Below are 21,128 nucleotides of genomic sequence, written 5' to 3' on the forward strand. Positions count from 1 at the left end.
TATAGTACGTTTTACCTTTAATTACAGGAAATAGTACAACCCTGCAATTTGTTTCAATACATTTATGAATATTGAAGCTTTCATGTTTGGGGCAAAATATATTTTTCTTCATAATTTAGTTTCTATTTTATTATATAGTGTCCTATAGCCTAATGGTTTCACCTCCAAGTATTTCACATTGTCTAAAAGGCTAATTTCAATTTTTGTATTTTTTAAATCAGTTTACCACCCGATTAGCTAGTTTTAGCCTACTGTAGATGTCACTGTTTACCTCAATGTTAACACACGACAAGTCTGTCACATTCGGGCATATAACACAGAAGCGTGAAACACGTGTGATTAGAGCACATGAGATTTGCATATTTGATCAATCTCAAGTATGTGTAGTATGTAACCCAAAAATATTTGCTAGTTTACACAATTTTTTCTTTGAAACTTTGAATGGTCAGCTGCGCTGCATTCCTTGTTTTTATAAGAACAAAGTCCAATTTTAACCAATTGTTGTTTTGCTCTTTGTCGCCTAAGCACATGAAAGGATGAAGTAAACACACGAGCGTGTTGTGGAACGTTTTCCAGAAAGACGCCAACAATTTTCTATTACGCCTCAGGGCGAAACCACTCCAGCGCCAGAGACTTGCCACTCAGAACAGCTTACAAACTATTTGCAGACACGACGAGCCATTAACAAGCGTCTCCATCCTGCGAAAATTAGCAGGAAAACATATCCATTAAACTAAATCTCAGTTGGACGTTTGGATGGTGATTGTGAAATCGATTGAGTGAGACCCGGGCAGTAGACGACCGAGAGAAACTGGGGTGGGCGGGAGTGCGCTGAAGTCACACGATAAAAAGGCTTTGCTCTTGGGAAAAAACTCTTGATTCTTTCCACAAGCCTTCCGTTCTCCATCGTGCGGTATGAAGCGTCTACCTGGATACTTACCATCATTACGCAGATTTAGGTGACTTTCTTTCCCTCCCGACTTGGATTCTACTTTATGATGATTTTGGATATGTACCTTTGGGATGAAGAGAACCCTTTCCCTGCCCGCCGAAGTAAGATAAAATAGGGTTTCGCTGACATTGGAGTTACTCCTCTCGTTCCATATGAAGAAGTCAAACGTAAGTGGACGGCTTTTGCTTTAACGCGATTAATTTAGCGTGAATCACATGTGATGTGCTTTTGTTTTTCGCAGCGTTGCGCTTCAAAAACTGCACTGTCTGCAGACAATAACTGGAGCAAATGTAAATGAACACAATAGCATGTTTTATGTTGCAATAGATTAAAGCAACTGTCTTGTCAGACTTGAATCGAATTTTAAGACGCTAAATGCGCATGGACACGCGCAATTCCGCGCACTTAATTAGTAGGTGGGGGTGTGCAGCTATATAAACTACATCATTGTTTATTTCAAATTAACTTGACGTTAAATACCACAAACATGTCTTGATATTGCAGAGGCGGGTGTCATTCTAGCATCATCCTTGTTTCCATAGCTTGTCACTATATCTATAGTCATTAGCCTACTGCTCGATATGAATCTTCGGAGTTTGACATTGAGGTCGAAAGTGAAATTAAAGGGTTAGTGAACTAAGCTCACATTTTCCTTTTCAGTGGGATAAACAGTTTTACAATGTTTTGAAACACGCACAATTATGTCTGATCAAACGTTCGAAAAAATCAGCTTTTAATTGACGTTCGGTAGCTAACAAAATATATTGCCTTCGACAGTCTGTTGTCATCTTGATGGTAGGCCTATGTGAAGAATATGACCATTAAAAGATGATCCATGATAGATATAAATTTACTACGATAAAACGACACGACCTTTGTACGTATAGCCTATACATATTTTGTGAAAACTGGATTTTCCTGATACATTACTCGCTGTCTTGGACATGTTGCAGAAGGGGAAATAATCCGGTGGAAATGTTTCTTATTGACTGTGGGGGATATTTACTCGACATGCATCTCTACCCGCGTCAATATCCCCTCCGTTCCTTTAAATGAGGTTTTGCGCTCGCCTTTTATTTACTGTAAATTGTAAGCATTCACCTGACCAACTTCGCCATGTTTTAAGGATCTTTTTACTCTCACTTCAAGAAGACTTAGTCTATAGTGATGAATGAAGAGCAGACAGATGTCATTCACCTTGCACCTTCTTTGCCCTGTTTTGAATTTGCATTACCTCTTGCTGGGAGTAAGGCAGTTTTAGGATGATAAATTAGCATGTGGTGCATGACACCGCGTGACACCTCCAAATGTAGCGTTCACACTGACTGCTGGACTACTAAAACACTTTGTTTTTGAGTAAAATAGACATCATTATTTAAGTTCAAATTCAGCAGTTTTCCCCTGCACTCATAAAAACCTAGGTTCTTTATTTGTAGAATAACCTTTAACATCCTTTAAGGACATTTAAATGTTCTTTAGTGGAAAAGGGTTTAGATAATAACATATTCTTTGACAAATGGTTATTTCGAGAACTGTTTACTTAAAGGTTTTTTGAGGAAACAGACTGTTCTTCTTTGGCATTGCTGCAAAAAAAAAAAAGTTTTTTTGGCACAAGAGTGTGCCACTATATTTGAATGTAATTTATTGTTGCCATTAACCTTACAGGAAATAAAGCTAATCATTTGCAAACATAAGTGCAGAGAAGCTCTCTCATACTGTACACGTGACAGTTTGGATTTTTGATCAGACGTGCAAAAGGGTGTTCTTGCTACAGTTAAAAAAAACAAAACAAGTATGTGAATGAGCATTGAACTAATTTCCGTGACATACATCGTCCCCTTTGCCAAAACTAATGTACAATTATGCGAAACATCTAGCAGTAAAGCAAACACCTTCAACTGTATGCCAAGCCCAAAGGCAAAATAAGTGACAGTTTGCAACATGACTATGAGGAAGTACTTTATGCATCAAAATCTAGCAATCTTGAACTAGGTAAAAAAAAACTGGACTTTTGCATCCTTGTATTTCCTTTTCATGAGTAACTCATACCAGATTTCTGTCTGGTATGTTCTTCACACATGAAGCGCATATACTACACCATTGCTTCTTCCTGGAAAACTCCATTGCAGAACATTGGTGAAATGTGCAGGTAGTTGACATTCTTGTGAATGGATTGTGTTAACTGTAAATGTGATTTGTATGTTTAACCTCTGAAATTAGACTCGGGAAATTGTAAATTAGCACCTCAGCTGTGAAGTCATAGCAAATGAAATGAGCTACAGTATTGCTGGTGTAACATGTTTCATGACACAGCTAGCACAAACTATGAGATTTTTAAGCAATGGCATATATGCTATGTGTATAAGTCAGTAATTTTGTCAACTTTATTTAAAAAAAGAAGAAAAAAAGTATTTTTACTGTCCAAAAGTCTTCATTAGGTAACTATCGACTTTTAGTTAATATGAGATTTTGCAGCCTTACTGCAAAAAATGTGATCTGAAAAGAAAATATATTAAAAAACACAAAGATGGACTGCATTATTTGCGGTGCTTTATGGGATGTGTTGTCCATCATAAATTGGCTGTCATGTACTGCTGTCATTTGCCATCATGTACTTTGTTACTTCAAATAAAATTTTGTACATAACTCTTTTTTTGAATTATTTTAAGTGAAATATCTGAATAAGTCGCTTATAAAGTGGGTAGTCATTGTTGTAGTCTACTAAAGCAAGAGGTTTTTTCCTTCCTAACAATGGTAAAATCACTGTAATGTATTCATATCTTGCTTGTTTTTTTTTTAACTGCAGCAATAGCACTATGACAAAAGCAAATTTTTAATAAAGAGTTATTTTTGATGGGCAATTCTGGCGTGTATGGTGGAAGGATCTTAGATTTTATGGATTAAGAAATGTTTTTGTGATCCACTTAATTATTTTTTCTTTCCTGTTTGTGCTGTGGATGAGCGATAGTATGTTGTTGTGTCTACGTTTGAGAAAGTTTGGGATTTGTAATTTTGATTTTGTCATATCTGATGATCCAACTTATGCTGTAAAACGGGTTGATGAAGTGAAGATTTTTATAGTGGACTAGTGGACTTCTGCTTCTTAATGTACACTACATTAAGAAGCAGAAGTCCACTAGTCCACCCAAACACACAATGAGCTGAGTTAGTGTTTAGAAAAAAGATATAAGTTAATGGATAAACATGTGGTGTAAAATATGTCTAGCCTAGTCTTTCTGGAGATAAAGTACCATAAATTACCATTTGTGTTGTGGGTTGAACCATAATTTAATGGTGCATTATCACCAGCATCATTGCAAGCCTGTTCACCTATTTATTTTGTTTCCTTTATTCCTTACACTTACCTGGCTTTGACACAAGCTAAGCCTTATCCAAATAAAAAGGTTTTCAATAGTGGATGGCCATTTACAATAAAGGGTGAAACTTCATCCGTGTTTGGAAAGAGCTTAATTGTATAATGGACTCTTTTAAGTGAATTGAACCCAATGATAGAAATGAAATCACTGGAGCGGCAAATAAATCTCTTGCTTTCATTGGCGCACTTTGTAAACCGAATATGTCAATGAAATTAAACTCCTTACATATAATATGATCCTCATTAGTTTTTTTAGTTTTATTATTTTTGTATTATGTGTTCCATTCGCCTGTTGTTTTCCAGCAGAAATTGGTTTGCCCCACGTTGCTTTTCAGTGCCTGGCTCAATTAACGATTGGAAATGAGTCATTTCGCGATAATATCGTTGCAGTTCTTTTCTCTCAAAACGGATTTTCTCTGTGTTCTCCTCAAAGCTTTGGGTGGGTTCCATTAGCATAACTACTTTTCTTGGTTAGTTACCGAACAAGGCTTCCCTCCAGGACCGGCTGTTTCCCAGGCTATTGTTATTTTTGCTCCCACCCAGTCATAGAGTCCCTTTAAATTAGCTATCAAATAGCCAGATCACATTTCATTGGACTCCTGTGGCCTGTTGCCCTCTATTTAAAAACTCATAAGGGGACATTGCGGTGTAATTGATGTTGCATCAGCTGGTATTAATCCGCTATGTCTTTTCATATTGTTTCATGTGGTTTAAGATGTTTAGCAGCACCCAATGACTTTGACTTTAGTGACTAATCCCATCTGAAAAATAGTCATTACGAAGCACAGAAGTGTAGAGTCATGAATGGTGAGGAAGAATTTGCATTCTTCTGTCTTGGCAACATAAGAAATCATATATATTCTTTGGGACATGTGATAGCATCTCTAGCTAGTGTTTATTCGGTTAGCCAGAGGTTTGTAAAGTGCACCTGAATGGACACAGGGAGTCTTGAGTGCAATTTGCTGAAGCAAATTTGATTTAAGTCGTTTTTGAGTGGATACTGGTCGCTGACTATTCAACAGAGGCTGAAACGATTATGCTAGTTTTCCGGCCACTGATGTTTGTCTTCTTGCTATTCTGACCTGTGTAAGCAGATCACATGACTTCACAAAGCTGTCTTCCATACTCGCACTCATTTTTTAAAATCAAAATTAAGGGATTGTATTATTTTTCTCACAGAATCTTTTTCCTTGTAGCATTAAGTATTAGTAGCATATGTTATAACTAATATGTGACTAGCTAATATCAGTCATTGGGATTCTGCCTGTATTTGTTAGACTGAGGTACACCATGAGATATCAAAGTAATGACTTTAAAAGGAAGTTAAGAAGGAAGATAGATGGTGACTAGATTTTTTGTTCTCTTTTCACCATGTGCTATACTGGGCTCTGTTCTAATTAATAAGATTATGTATGATATTGTTCAGAATAAGCTTGTATGTCTGGTAAGCTTTCAAAGTTAATAAACCCTTGCGATCAAAGTGTCTGGTCAGCGTGGCTCGGATAATTGCCTTATTCTCTAGCCGACAGAGTTACTCAAAACATGATGTTCAAAAAGAAGGGGTTGAGTTGCCGCTTTCATTTTTTTGTCTCTTTGCCGGTGTTTAGATCAGCTCATGGTCAGTCATAATGAGATATTGTTCTGCTTTACGTCTCCTTTGTCCAGCTAATTGAAAGTGACCGCTTTCATTTGCTCTGTTGTGGCAAGCTAATACTTTCAAGATTTCTTTGTATTTATAATTCAGCGGTCTGTACTGACTTTTTTAGACAAAATTTAGAAGAGTTTCAAAGAAATGTGTACTTGCGAGATATAAAGTCACAATGCAGGATATTAAGCATCTATTATGAGGAAAACATTTGCAATTGCGTATGATGCTGCGTAATGTTGCAATTATGAAGAAAAAAGTTGCAATTTCGATTAGTGCTTTCAAATTGATTAATCATTATTAATTATACACAGTACACACACATTATCTTAACACAAATTTTTATTTAGATGTGATTAAAAGAGTCACAATTGTGAGATATAAAGTCATTTTGCTTGCTGGACATGAAGTCATTGAAGGAAAAAGTCATATTTTGTGATATCCAGTTACAATTATGAGAAACTAATTTGCAACTGTGATGCAGTATATAGTTAGTCTGACAAGCCAGACCCACATCAAGATGTTTGGTCTGGAAACTCCCCATAGACAGGGCTCAATCCGAGGGGCGGGATAAACGGCTGTCTTTCAAACTCCCTCTGCACGCGATAGGATAGCGCTACAACCAACCAGAGCAACGAAGGTGAAACGGAGCTCATTGATAGATTAAACATTCGCCGTATCCGGTTGGAAAAACCCCGAACACATCTTCCCTTTTTAGGAATGACTTCAGTGCCGTTCTTTGTTCTTTTCTCAGAGAAAAGCTTAACTCCAAGTCTTCCAAAATCGCGGTCAAAGCTGATTCGAGAGACCGCGTTCGCCAGTTTCTGTGTTTACTAGAAGCACGCAAACGCAACTCGGACGTCGTCATTATAGCCCCGCCCACCGACTTTATACACGATGTGATTGGCCCGACAAGAGTTTGGCGTTTACAGCTCAGAAGGGTATTGAGAGTTGCTAGACGACACTCGCGGGCAGATTAGATTTGCTGCCGCTAGGGTGCGTCTAGATTTCTAGGCTAGTATATAGTCACATTTTGACTTTTTATTTTGTTTTTTAGAAACTGTTTATAGGGCCGAATAACCCTGTTTTAGATAAATAATTTCTTTCTATATACACTGAGCTATTTTTAATTTGAAATCAGCACTAGGTAACTTTTCAACCTTCATAATATATTTTCAAAAGACTCTTGTGATGATACATCGACTTACAATAGGTTGAATAACACGTCTGCCATAGCCTGACGGGGTCTGTATCGTTTTTAATCGTACTTTTAAACTTCGGGTTTCGGGTAGTAACCTGAGAACAAAAAGAACTACAAAATTCGACTGCGTTACGGCATATACGTCACTTCCACCACCACCCCCACTTCCTTAAATTCGGACGTGCGAGCCCTATCGTTTGTTTGTCGGATGTTATAGTCATGTCCAAGGCAGCACAGAAAAATAAGAAAGCAAAGGTTTTGTTGCAGAAAAGCAATATGAGGAAACAAAAAAGTGATCGGATTTAAGGCTGAAGAGCTGAAGGAGACGTGCCCGAACGATGCTGACTTGGCTGTCATGCTTGCTATGGTTATTATTACCTACCACTCAAACATTGAATTGAAGTATCATAGATTCTGTAAAACGGTAACCAATAAAATATAATGATGCTGGCTTGTAAACGTGAGTATTGCAATCATTTGGCGTTTGAAAAAAAAAAAACATGAAATTATATTTATATGACATGCTGAAACATATGCCACTGTACCTGGGATGAAGACATTTCACACGCGACGCAAGCAGAACACCCGCATGTGAACAGTGTTCAGGGTAACTGTTAGTGATGCGCAGGTCTGCTTTTTTTCCAACCCGCGGGTCCCGCTTTTATGAAATTATTTGGCCCGCCCCGCACCACTGTATATATTTTTACAACCCGCCCGCACCTGCGACCATTAAATAGACATACGGGGTCCGCAGGTTATTCAGGGCTATCATGGTTGTCATGTCAACAAATGCACGCGCGCATCCCCTGATGTAGGATGACAGATTTTACGACAGTAGTAGAGGACGATATTTTTTCCCAACTGTAGGGGAACCCCAAGAGCAAAAGTTACCTAGTGCTCATTTAAAACAGATTTCTTGGATTCATTTTTACCCAAGCTCATAGCAGTGCATTTCTGGGATTGCCTTCACCATTAAGAAAGGTATTGTAGGAGACAGCATTTTGGAAATGCTTTCACTTTCACACGCTATGGTGCCTTAAATGCTGCCTTAGTAGTCTGCTTGTGCCAATGTTTTGGGAGCAACGTGTTGTTCAGTTGATCCTGTCAGCAGTTCACTTTGCTTACACTATATTGCTTTATGACAGTCAGCTTTGAATTTGAGCACTGGTGAGTTTAAATAGTTCACATTTAAATAATAGAAAGACAATCATTTGTTGTCGTGTCCAATGTACCCACTGAAATCGTAGTTCTTGCTTAAAAGGCACTTTAAAGTCTTAGAGGAAGTCAAAAAATTGATTGATATAACCAATAAAACATCTGGGCTTCCATGTGTTGCTTCAGTCACACAATTTCAACAAATCCTCATCTGGTTCACAACCCAAGAGCTCTTTACAGTCTCTGATGCTGTCTGAAAGACTTGCTACAGATAAACTGCTTGTTCGAGTGCTTACTAAAATCCAGATGCTGTCATGTGTACTAGCTTTGTTTACTTTGAATTAGATATTGAAGTCCATTTATTCAAAGCCAGACCTAAGCATTTACATATGGCCAGACTTATTATAGTTTGATGCAAATAAACATGCCCCATTTAACCAGGAAGAGTTGGTTGGAAGGGAGATTGGGACTTACTGTTATTGCAACAGTTTCATCTTATACATTTGTATGTTTGCTTTAAAAGCCTATGGCCTGCTTAACTGTAATAATGTATGACAAATGAATGTGACTTTGACCTGATAAAAACATTTTTCATGTTAACAGCTGGTTTGTTAGAAAAAACTGGTAGCATGTAATAGGAGATAGTTTCCTGATAGTTTAGACTTGTTATCTAGTGTTAGTGAGGTAGACTAGTTTATCTAGATTTTTTTATATTTCTAAGATTCAATTTCTTATATTAATACTTAGTTTAGTGGTGGTGCTTTAATTTGCGTGCTGTTTTTATACTGTCTGTAAATTCAGTTCTTTTTATATTTAAATTCTATAAAATCCCCATGAAAGCACCAATTGTCTGAAACTATATTTAGACTAAATGTATTGGCTCTTTGTATTGGACTGCGTTTCACTGTTTTCTTGAATTCCCTGCCATGGTGTTAGCATAAAGAATCTGTTACATTTCCAAATAAATATGGATATCCAATGAGAAAAAGTAAAAATGTTTTTTTGTTTTTTTTGTTTTTTTGTTTAAACAATGAAAAGTGCGCATTACGAACCATAACGTAATAAAATTTAATAGCGAAACAATGAGAAATCCCAAAACAATGGTTAAATAGAATGTTAGTTTGCTAAAAAAAAAAATAAAAAAAAAATAGAATGCTTTTTTTTGACAATGAAATTTTAGTTTGCTAAAACAATGGCTAAATGCACTGCTAGTTTGCTAAAATAATGGGCAAATAGATTGTTAGTTTAATAAACAACTACTAAATAGAATATCATTTTTTTTTTGCTCTAGAAAATGCAGATAGAATGCTAGTTTGCTTAAAAAAGACACAATGTTAGCTTGCTAAAACAACAGCTAAATAGGATGCTAGTTTGTTAAAACAATGTTTAAATGGAAAGCTAGTTTACTAAAAAAAGACATTAGAATGCTAGATTGTTAAAAAAAGACACATATAATATTATTTTGCTCAAACAAAAGCTAAATAATGTAAAGAATGTAATTTTGCTAAATCAATGGCTAACTTGAATTCTAGTTTGCTAAAAAAGACAAAAAGTACGTTTGCTAAAACAATGTCTAAAGAAACAATGTTAGTTTGCTTAGCCGAAAGCTAAATATAATGCTAGTTTGTTTACTAAAAATAAAGACAAATAGAATGTTAGTTTGCTAAACCAATAGCTAGAATGCTAGTTTTCTGAAACAACAGCTAAATGGAATTATAGTTTGCTGATACAATGGCTAAATTGAACAATTTCTTTAAAAAAAAAAAAAAAAAAAAAAAACTATTAAAAATCAGTTCACTAAAACATTAGCTTGCAGCTAGAATGCTAGTTTGGTTAAATTGGTTATGGTTATCCAATATCCTGCAGAGCTCAGTTATGTTAGTAGAAAAGGAAAGTTGTTTCAGTTGAAAATATTCCGATATATAGCATGAATCATTCGCAATAAGACAAGAAATATGCTTAAGGAAGTAAATATGGTCAGTTTTTATTCATGTTTTAATGTTTTCAATTTTGATTCATTCGCTTTGTGAGACCCGTGCTTTGTGCTCTAGCTGTATTTGAACTGTTTTTAAATGTACATGCCTCCTGAGAAACACATACTCTATCAGGTCACGTGATTCCAAAACCAACCTGATTTTCAAAAATATGTCATTGCAGAGTTTCCAATTTTTGTAATTGTGCAATTACATACTCGGAGCATCACAGCCTGTCCTCTACCCTTCACCTGTGCTCCTCTCTCTCTCTCTCTCTCTCTCTCTCTCTCTCTCTCTCTCTCTCTCTCTCTCTCTCTCTCTCTCTCTCTCTCTCAGAGCATAGCTGAAGCTCTTTCCTTTACTGGCCCGTTTCTCCCGACAAGGTTCATGCATTGTTTGTCTGGGATCACCCTTGTAATCAGGGTTAAGAGCAAATCTGCCTCTTGTTATGCAACAAGCTCAAATTTGGAAAGCGCAGGTCTGGAAAGAGTGGAGCAAAAGCTTTAAGCTCTAAGCCACCATGGGACAACGAGCTTTATAGCAGCGGAAGGAAAGGAGAGTTTGCTAGACAAAAACGTTCATTTATTCTATTAAACCTGACCCGGTTATTCTTAAAATAGCAGTGAAAACATTTTCCGTTTTGCCTAACACTCCCCTAACAAAGAGATTATTAATTAGGAAACAGATCTGTATTATTAAAAAATTCCAGATATGATCAATTAGTCTCAGACTGATCTTTTAATTCTTGTTTTTCAGATTTGGATATGCACCTGTGTCCATTTATTGCTGTACATGACAGTTGCTGCCTATTCCAGTGAAATAGGAAATCCCATTACAGATGACATCAAGAAAATATCTTTGTTGGTAAGAGCTTGGACATTCTTATCTCTCCAGTGCTGTGGTTTTTTTTTTTTTTTTTTTTTTTTTTCTGAGCATATTTTTTTTGAAAGACAACAGCAAAGGGTGATTTATTGACGCTCAAGGGAAAAGAGCTGAAATTTATTTCATGTGTATTGGAATGAAAGCCACAGACATATGGTTCAAAGTATGATAATAGAGTCGTATATATAAAACAAAATGCTTTTCTGCAGACAGCCTCTTTAGAATCCTCAAAAATCATTGGCCTGCTGAAAGCCTTATTGCGTTTAACGCTTTGTTTGAACGTGCTTTGTTTAATGGTATTCACTTTCCTTTAGCAAAATATTTATGAATTTTGATGCCAAATCACTGTGCTTGCCATTTGCTGAAAGGTTGATAACCTGTGATTAAAATGTAAATCTTTTGAAGTAAATATGTAACATATGTTTGTGGTTTTCATAGCTATACCAAAGCCAAGGTTATAAAGCAAATTACAGTAATTCCATGTTTACATTGTGGTTACTTAATAGTAAATTTTCAGTTTTGCATCTTTATTGATGATCAAATGACCATGTGCAGTGTAGTCTTTGGCACTTGGAACTGGCTTTTTATGATTTCTTTCTCTCCCATTAGAAACAGAATATTCCAAAAGACTACAAGATTACAGTACGTTATATACCTAAAGAAGTGGTGAGTCGTTGCGATTATTCAGTCTTCGTCGAATCATTCAGAGCAATAAAAGCAAGCATGGTGTTAACAAAGTAATGTCTTTTGCTTTTCTTAAGAGTGGTATGTGCTGGGTGAAGCTAAATGTATTTCACTTGGAGGTGAGCTTAAAAGGCCTGGCACAGAAGTTTGGAAACATATCCTCCAATAAAGATCATATAGGCACTTTTGTCCAAATACTGCAAGAGATGCGGTATCACATCGGACATGGCTTGGTAAGTTACCTTAACCAAGTGATAACTATAAATATGCATGTTTATTTCAGCAGTCTTGTATGTTTTATTCTTTTCAGCACTAGCTTCTATAATATATTTGGTAGCACTTTTATTTTACAGTTCAGTTTATTATAGTAATTGGGTAATAACAAGGTACTAACTTTGAGCCTACCCCGAAACCTAATCTTAATCCATGTAGTTACCTTGTATTACACAGTTCTTTCTTATGCAAGTACATGTAAGTGCACACATACTGTAAAATAAAGTGCAATCAAAAATGCATTTTAAATGTTGTATATTTATTTTTAAATAAAAAAGTTTTTTTTTTCTTATTTTGAAGAAAACATTCTATCAACTAATTTTTTTCTCTACCTTTAGGAGGATTCAATGCTAGAATTCGAGTGTCATTATGTAGAGGAGATGTGGTTTACGGCGAAGTATTTTGAATTTGTGGAGGACTTTTTCAACACTGCCAATTCGTCGAGAGAGGCCGAGGATTGCGAGCCCCCGCCATGTCCCACATCCACAAAAACAACAGTAACAACCACAACGGCGTGGACAACGTCAGCGCAACATAGTACAAATGGTGAGACGCATGTCATAACCCAGTCTTAATGTTTTTTCTACGAAGGCATGGTCCATATGTTGCAGAGTGTTGTCTGTGTCATTTTTTAATGAAGCTATTGAGAAACCGCAGAATGTCATTTGTGGAAGACCGCCCATTTGCAACTGAGGTTTTAGATGTTAACACCCGCTTTTAAATCATATCTCTTGTGGCAGCTTTGGTTGCAATTTTGCGCACGTTGTGTGTGTGCGTGGGTGTATGTGTGTGTGTGTTCCACGCCTTTTCAAACGGAGCCGCCGGACAAAACAAGAGAGGCAACATGTTTTTGTCAGCCCTATTATAACAGAGTCTCAGCTGAGTTGAGATGCTCCCTAGTGAACAGCATGAAAGGGAGTTCAGAATCGAAGTCCAATTGTCACCATGTTGATTACAGAGCAATCTTCAGATCTTCCCAAGCGCAAGCTCTTTCTTTCTAAAAGCGGACAGATCAGATCTTTCATGGGGCGGAGAGAAAAGGAGATTGTGTCCGACTTTTTAAGCATCTAACAATGAACGGTTTCTATCTGAGACTTTTAATGCTTCTCTTTTTCTGGCTTTCTCTAGAGAAACATAACGGTTTGCCTGATGACCCCGAAAAAGGTGAGATATCACATAAATGTCTTCAATCCTCACTATTGTACGCTTCCAAGGGAGAGTTGATTCAGAAATGAGAAAAAACAACATTTACTCATCCTCATGTTGTTCTAAACCTACATGATTTTCTTCTCTGGAACACAAGACGACATGCGTCTGTTTTCCATATAATACAATTGAACAGGAAATAAGGCCATAAAGCTCCAATAAATAAAGGAAATAAAGCTCCAAAAATATAATCTCTCGATTTTTGTTTTGTATTTTTTAAGTGTTTTTAGGTTTTATGGAGGAATCCAGGAACAACATGAGATGAGAAACTGATGACAGAAATTATTTTGTTTTTTTTAAAGGTACACTATGTAACTTTTTAGCCGCTGGTGGTTAAAAAACAAGACAAAGCTGTATGCATTTTGCGAAAGGACATTGTTTTGATTTTGATTCGGCTCTGCCTGACTGTGCAGATGAATATGGTTCTTTCTAATAAATAAAAAAGAGAGAGAGATTATTCTACTGCTCGTAAAACTTTCACTACTAGGCTTAAGAGATATAACCAGTTTAGAATGAAAGGATATAAAGCTGTCTTCAGCAACCCATAATGAAATTATCCTTCACAATAGATTCACTGCGAATACTTCGCAGTGAATGAACTCTGTTAGAGAACAATATATCTGTTCAATAAATATTGAATTATAATATTATAATGATAATAAAATACTGTACTACTCACCTGTTGAGTAATATAAACACTTACTCCTGGACACTTTTACAACATTTCCAATCCCTCAGTTTTTGGCATCTCCAAAAAGTCAAACCTATGTTGATTCTTGTTTTATTACAAGATATGTTGCGTTCTCTTTTCGGCAACAGACTCCTACGTTCTCTTTTTTAAACAGGTGATTCCCCAGAAGTTCAAGATTTAGCAGCTTTACATTAACCTTTCTCACTTGTTGTGACAACTGTCACTCCCACATCATATACATGTCAAAGCAGCTGGAGCAATTTTTCTCTATTTATGAATATGACAAGACGCACACAGGCGAGTGATGTACATTATGGACGCTATTTCCTGCGAAAACCCTTCTGTCAGGTTTTAAATATAAATATTTATAATAGGCTCACCATAGTGAATCAGGGTAAGAGAAAAAACATGTTTTGGAAGAAGGATTGACAATGTGTTAGCTAATTAATTCTGAACAAAAAAGTGTACCTTTATTTTTTTTTTAAACTTTTGATGATCTATTTCTCTAAAGCTGCAGTCCGTAGCTTTTTGTACTCTAGCAGTTAATAAATAGAACTGCATGCATCTTGTGGAAGAACATTGCAGCCGGAGCTACTTCTCTCTGTTTATGTATATGGCGAGTCACGCAGGGACTGTGTTCCTCCGCAGCGGTTTCTACCAGTTCCTGAAATAGTCCCAATATAAACACTTATTATAAGTTTACCATATGATTCAGGATAAGACAAAAACACAGTTTGGAAAATGGATTCATGTTGTACATTCTCATAATTTTTGTAAATCTTGAACACAGAAAAATTTACAGACAGCAGCTTTAAAGAACACTATCTAGCTATTTATTGAGAAAACAAATGACATGTTGCGTAAATTATGACAGAATTTCTATTTTATTTTATACTTTTCATTTTAGCTTTTATTTTATCTTAGCTATTCCTTTAACATTTATTTTAAGAAAACTATCCAACTACAGTATGTAGGTCAGATGGTGGGTTTCCATATGAATCAAAAGTTATCTTGCTTTCTGTCACAGTACAACAAGAGTGTCTTTGCAAACTAACAAAACCAGTCTCATCTCTCTGTAGGGGCATTCCTTCCGAAAGTTGTGGAGAGCAGTCTTATGTCGCTCCTCGCCATTCCGTTCATCGCAGTGGTGTTTTTGTTGGTGTGGAAGGTACGTGTAGTGGTGTGCCCTTCTGAGTCTTCAAGACAACAGCATTTTTACTTTATGTCCTGATTGGTATTGTTTTTTTGTCTTTTCATGATGCAGATTAAATCTAGAAGAAACACCCCCCAAACTGAACGGAGTCAAGAGGAAGGTCCCGCTCTTTTCTCAGGAGAGGAAACCAGTGTACCCCCATTAGATGTGGAGATATCTGAAAAGTAATGTTTGCAATAGTCAAGTTATATCTAAGCTATACTTCAGATTGGTCACTGCATAAGAATATAAAGTACATTAAATAATATAAATAAACAAATAAATAAATAAAAATAATATGAAACCTAACAAATTTGAGTTTTGCAATATTCCATTTTTTATTTTAATACAATTTGAATTATAATTTGAATATTAATTTTATATATATATATATATATATATATATATATATATATATATATATATATATATATATATATATATATACATACATACATACATACATACATACATACACACACACACACACACACATATATACACATATATATATATATAGTTGAAATCACCTCGGTTGTAACCCTCGTTCCCTGAAAGAGGGAATGGAGAATTTACGTTGACGTTGACTTAACATCAACCCAACCGACTGAAAGGGAAAAATTTACATTTTTACATTAAGTGTCCAAGCATTTTTGGGATCTAATTTTGTACTCAATTGTGTGCTGATTCAGTTATTGCAACACACTAACTTATTGTTTTCCTTTTCCAGAAACAGATTAAATATTATAATGGAAGTGTAAATCCAGCCCCAGCTTAACCAACGCAGGTAATTATAAGAATGATCTTATAAGTTCTAAAAATAAATGAAGTATTAACTTAACCCACTTTTAACACAAGCTGTTACTGATGTATTAAAGTTCAGAGGTCGTGGCCATAATTTTTTTTCTCATTGACTGCATTTCAGTCACTGCTTCAGATGGCACAATGGACAGGAATAAACAAGCACCACCGCCGAAAGATTCTCTTACTGAACTTCTAGCTGTGAAGGACACATACTGGCCTGAAACTGCTCTTTGAGAACTGATGCCCTCTCTTAACAACCACTGCTGAACCCAATGGGGTAGATACGGTTGCTCCTTCTGAGAACTTCTGAGAGTTGCTCTTCATGCTCTTTAACACTTCCTTCTCCTTTCGGAGACCGCAAGAAGACTGTGCAGGAGGAAATAGATGAAAAACAGGTCGAAAGCAACACACTATTGGATTCACCCGATTTCAAATAGCCAAGCACATTTTTTCGAGCGCATGGGATCCGCAGTTCAGAAGGAGGGCAGCCATATTATTGCTTGAGAGCAGATGGCTGTCTAAAAGGAGCTAAACGCAGAATTGACTACCTCCAGCTGCACTGGTCCATCTCCTTCTTTCTTTCTTCGTCCTTGTTCTCTCCCTTTCTTTTGGTCTGGGCGTCCAGATAGACGCCTTTTCAGTTTTTTTGAGTGCTTGAATCAGTAAAGTTGTTCTCAGATTGTATCATCTGATTTGTGAATTATTTTTTATTATCACTATAGACTGGTGGTGTGGACTTAATTTATTTATTTTCTGAGTATGACATGACCTGCATGGCATCAAATATCCATTGAGATGACCAATACACGATCATCTCTACCTTAATACATATCTCGCAATCCTTAATCGCTTGTGTATTTCAACAGTAAACCCAAAGTTCATAGTAGCTTCAACCGTGTAAGTACCATTATAGCTCCTCATCTGATAGATGGCGTTATGTGAATGAGTTTTTAATGCTTTATATCGAATATTAGTATAATATAAGTCTTTTCATTACACCCGCGATTAATGCACTTAGTTCCGCATTACAGCTTTTTATAAAGTCTGTTTCAGTGTTTTTGAAGTCATTTAGTATAAGAAAACCTCTGGTGGCTGCTAATTTTAAAGACGACTCCGCTTTTGTCAATGGTCATGAGAGTTTTATAGTTTGTAGATTTTGATTTAGAATAAAAATGCGTCAGTCAGACTTGAGATATGGGTCAGAACGAACTCAAGTAGTGTTACGTCAAACAAAACGGTACACCACAAACAACCAAAAAAAAAAAAACATATTTGATTACAGAAATTCAATGGTCCTTTGACGCTGTCGGAAGATCTCACTAACAGTAAGTAACCGTAATAGAAAATGTACATGTATGCTTCTACTCATATTTTTGTGCCTTTTCATAGCATGGCTCTCCCTGTAAAGATTCTTTTTGGATAACCAGCCATATATTTATTACAGGAAAAAAAATAATGTAATAATGATATTGCACTAGTCTTAAAAAAAAAAAATCCTCTAGGACATTTCAGATGACTTTCCAAGAAAAGCATAACACGATCCAGTTCCGGCTATGGTCTCCTGCTGAGTACGAATCAATTTATGCATGTTGACATCTGACGTCTTGCGCTTAATCTGTACATACTGATTTATGATAGCTACGACTCATATAGACAAGTGCTAATGACTTTGAGACGCAACTCAGAGGAGATCAGATTTGATTTTGTACTCTGCTTTCTCCAACTGGTTGTAATGATCTATATCCTGTGTTGTGGGGAATAACCTGTTGTCTGCCCAGTCTTTGTTTTCTTAGTTAGAGCACGACAAGTTTTTAAGATACTGCATGTAATGTGAAGTTGACATTTGGTAAATAATATCTTGTCCCGGTTAAGGTGGATGTTTACAGAGACTCGTATTAACATTGGCAGCGATGGAAACGTCTCTCATTGTAGTGTTCTAACAGTTTTCGTGCAGTTAATAGGTCATTTTGAAGCTCACCGTGGGGCATGTCAGTGAAAGTATTTACTGTTTTTCCATCACAGATTTCCTGTAAACTGCTTTAAGCCATCTCATTGTAGTTAAGGTCAGTGCTGGTAATGTTACAGAATGGATAATAAACATGCAAGATTCATTTTTTATGCTCAAATTGATTCTGGAAAACACTGAACTGGAAGTTCTCAGTCTGTCGAGAGGGGGATGACGCTTCCTTTGACGTCTTTGTCGGTGCCCTGATAAGGAGTAAATAAGTAATAGGGACAGATAAGCTGCACCAACTTCAAAATTGTGTACATTCCTAGATGTTGTATGATTTTTTTATGAGTGAAAACTGTGAAAAAAGTGAGCATATGGCATTGCCCCCAGTCTTAAAACCCCCACAAACACAAATCATAGACCATATGAGCCAGCCCATAAAATTTCTACCACAGCCCTGTTGGCGGAAGACACTATTGCTCCGTTTTGTGACGCTGAGATCAGAAGGACGTACAAGGGAACCGTTTTTCAGATTTGGCACGTCCCAACAGCCACAATTGGATCCTGCGTCATTTCTGTAAGACTGCAGAACACAGCTAGTCAGGAAGCCAGTCAGGGTGCCAAAAGTAAACAAGGAATTGTGGCCCAGTCATTGTCTGGGTGACAGTCTACTGTATTCTGTATTTTATATGAATATATGCAAATATATGTATGAGATGTGAATAAAGTACATTTATCCACCATTGCTGAGGCTTGGGTGGACTTACTTTTCATTATGACTAATAAAACCACCATAATGACAGTTGTGCTGTCTGCTTTAATTATTTTTTCAGGTTTTGACTTGTACGTAAAATCAAAAAATGTTTTACTCATTTTCTCACCTTAATGTTATTCCAAACCTACATACTTTCTTTCTGCAGAAGGAAGTATTCACTTAACTTCCTTGACACCACGGTTCATGAAAGTTCACCAGAGAAATCATTCTTTTGAGTCAGATCTTTTCCACAAACTAGTTAACCTTAAATCAGGTTAACTAGTTTCTTAACCTGAACATTTAACCTTAAATCTGGTTAACTAGTTTGTTCACCTGAACATTTAATCTTAAATCAGGCAAACCTGAGATCAGGTTGCAATGGTTTATGAATCATGTGGGATTATGAGTGGTTTTGATTGGTCTACAATGATAACCCATCAATTTACACTCTTAAAAAGTGAAGCCATTTTTGGTTCCAATTTTTGACAGTGTATATGGAGTGTTTATATCTACATAATTTATTATTTTGTGTCTCATAGAAGACAAGAAAAAAAAACATGTAAAGGTTTGCAATGAGAATGTGTGAACTTTGTTGTTCATTGATGTTTACTAGGAAATAAAATGTAATTTGTCACAAATACTCCGGAGCAATCCAGTTTGGGATTCAAATTTCATTTAAATGATACTATCCTCTTTCCTCTTAAATGGAACAATACCTTTTTGCAATGGAATTATTGCGAGGCTTTTTACAAAAGCCATTCCAAAAAAGATCCTTAAAGTCAAATCTGATGAAATTTTTAAACAGCCTTCACCTTTAAAAATATGTATGTATTTCAGCCATTTAGAAGTCATGTCACCATTCCAGTGTGATCACAATTCACAAGAAAAACTGAAACAGAACATTTTCAAAAAATGCACACTATGATGTCATCGAAATGTTCTTAAAGTGACAGATCACCCAAAAAGTATTTCTTTTAAAAAAATTCTTCTGTGGAACACTTTTTTTCTTAATTGTTTTGTATATACACAGTAAAAGTCTCTGATGTTATTTTGGACCCCATTGACGTTCACTGTATGGACCAAAATTGTGGACACAGGTTGAGAATGAAGAAACATGAGGATGAGGAAATGATGACAAAATACTTGTTTTGGGACAAACTGTCCTTTTAAGGGCTTTAACTTACAGCATTTCAATCCCCCAATTAAAGTCTGTTTATGGGCTCAACTACAAGCCTGAGGAGTGAAAATGTACTATGCTTAAGATGACTGATCACATACCATCAGGGAGTCATTGTAAAAAGTTAGGCCCAAGCTAACAAGAAAGACAAGGCAATTAAGCTGTTTTATCGTTTACCAGCCATCGCTTGCTGAGGTTATCTGGATAGGACGTAATATAAACCTGCTGTGTGCAAATCCTCCAGCTCCTTTAATGTTCCCTTGTTAACGGAGACATTTTTCTATTAACGGAGAAAGTTTACAACCTTCACACAAGCGCTGAGTGTTGTAGAGTGGTTTAAGTACTAAGTAGCGGCAAAATTTAAGCCATTCGATCTTGTTTATTTGTGCAAGGAAAGGATATATGGACAGTCATCTCTCCCTCCTATGCATGTGTGGGCAGCGGCCTCCCGCTGCGCAAATATGCAGGCGCTTCAGCACGCTACAATAAACTCTGCTGTCTCTTGAATCTTGAACCCAGATTGCAGAAAGCATAATAAAGAAGATAAAAATGGAAGCGATTTTGCATAACAGTCTACGGCTCGGTCTCCTCTGCTCTGCTCGGCGGCCCCCTCGGCTCTCTCGCGCCGCATTAGCGTGGGTTGGTACACTGGTTGAGAGCCCAGGCAGATGACACTATAAGCCTGTCCCCCTGAATGCCAGCCTCTCCTGTGACAGTACGTACATTAACAAAAAAGGGCTTTTGAATGCGTGACAAAGGTCTTTATGAATTTAAATTGTGTGCGTTTTTTCTCGGCGGTGGGAATCGGCACAGGACCTTAGTCACAGGTCATGTGGTTTAGGGTTACTAAAAGCCTCTACCAATAGAGTTGTGTTGCGCGCTTTTTGCCCTTTTACAAAGCCCTTTCTGCAGCCGCGAGAGAAAGCGCTCACCCCCAGGTGGGGAGCGGAGACGGACGAGTCGGGTCCCTGGAGGCCGTAACCGGAGGCTTATCAGAGCCCGACGTTGTTCTGTAATACTCCTGTGAAAGGCCTTCTCCGCCACCTCCCAATAGCCGCGTCTCTGGGCAGAAGGCTGTAATGGAGATCTCTGTGGCCCCTCGGTAAGCAACCAAGGAGCGAAAGGGGGGTCTGTCTCAGGATGAGGCGTCCCGCTCCAAAGCCGAACGGGGACGGTGGGAGAGATGACACTGCATGCCGCGTAGGCGTGACA

The 21,128-nt window shown here is 36.9% G+C and overlaps 1 protein-coding gene across 1 annotated transcript; it reads left to right on the plus strand.

Annotated features, from left to right (window-relative positions):
• Positions 1-632: 632 nt before the first annotated feature.
• kitlga (kit ligand a) lies at positions 633-18,787 on the plus strand. Its single transcript, XM_067436548.1, has 10 exons — positions 633-1,119; positions 11,059-11,166; positions 11,794-11,850; positions 11,946-12,101; positions 12,480-12,687; positions 13,270-13,305; positions 15,118-15,206; positions 15,303-15,415; positions 15,961-16,017; positions 16,156-18,787. Exons 1-9 carry the CDS (start codon positions 1,105-1,107, stop codon positions 15,989-15,991), a joined length of 813 nt encoding a protein of 270 aa, XP_067292649.1. The 5' UTR covers positions 633-1,104; the 3' UTR covers positions 15,992-16,017; positions 16,156-18,787.
• Positions 18,788-21,128: the final 2,341 nt, after the last annotated feature.

This window comes from Pseudorasbora parva, chromosome 25, assembly GCF_024679245.1.
Source record: "Pseudorasbora parva isolate DD20220531a chromosome 25, ASM2467924v1, whole genome shotgun sequence".
In the NCBI taxonomy this organism is placed as follows: domain Eukaryota; kingdom Metazoa; phylum Chordata; class Actinopteri; order Cypriniformes; family Gobionidae; genus Pseudorasbora; species Pseudorasbora parva.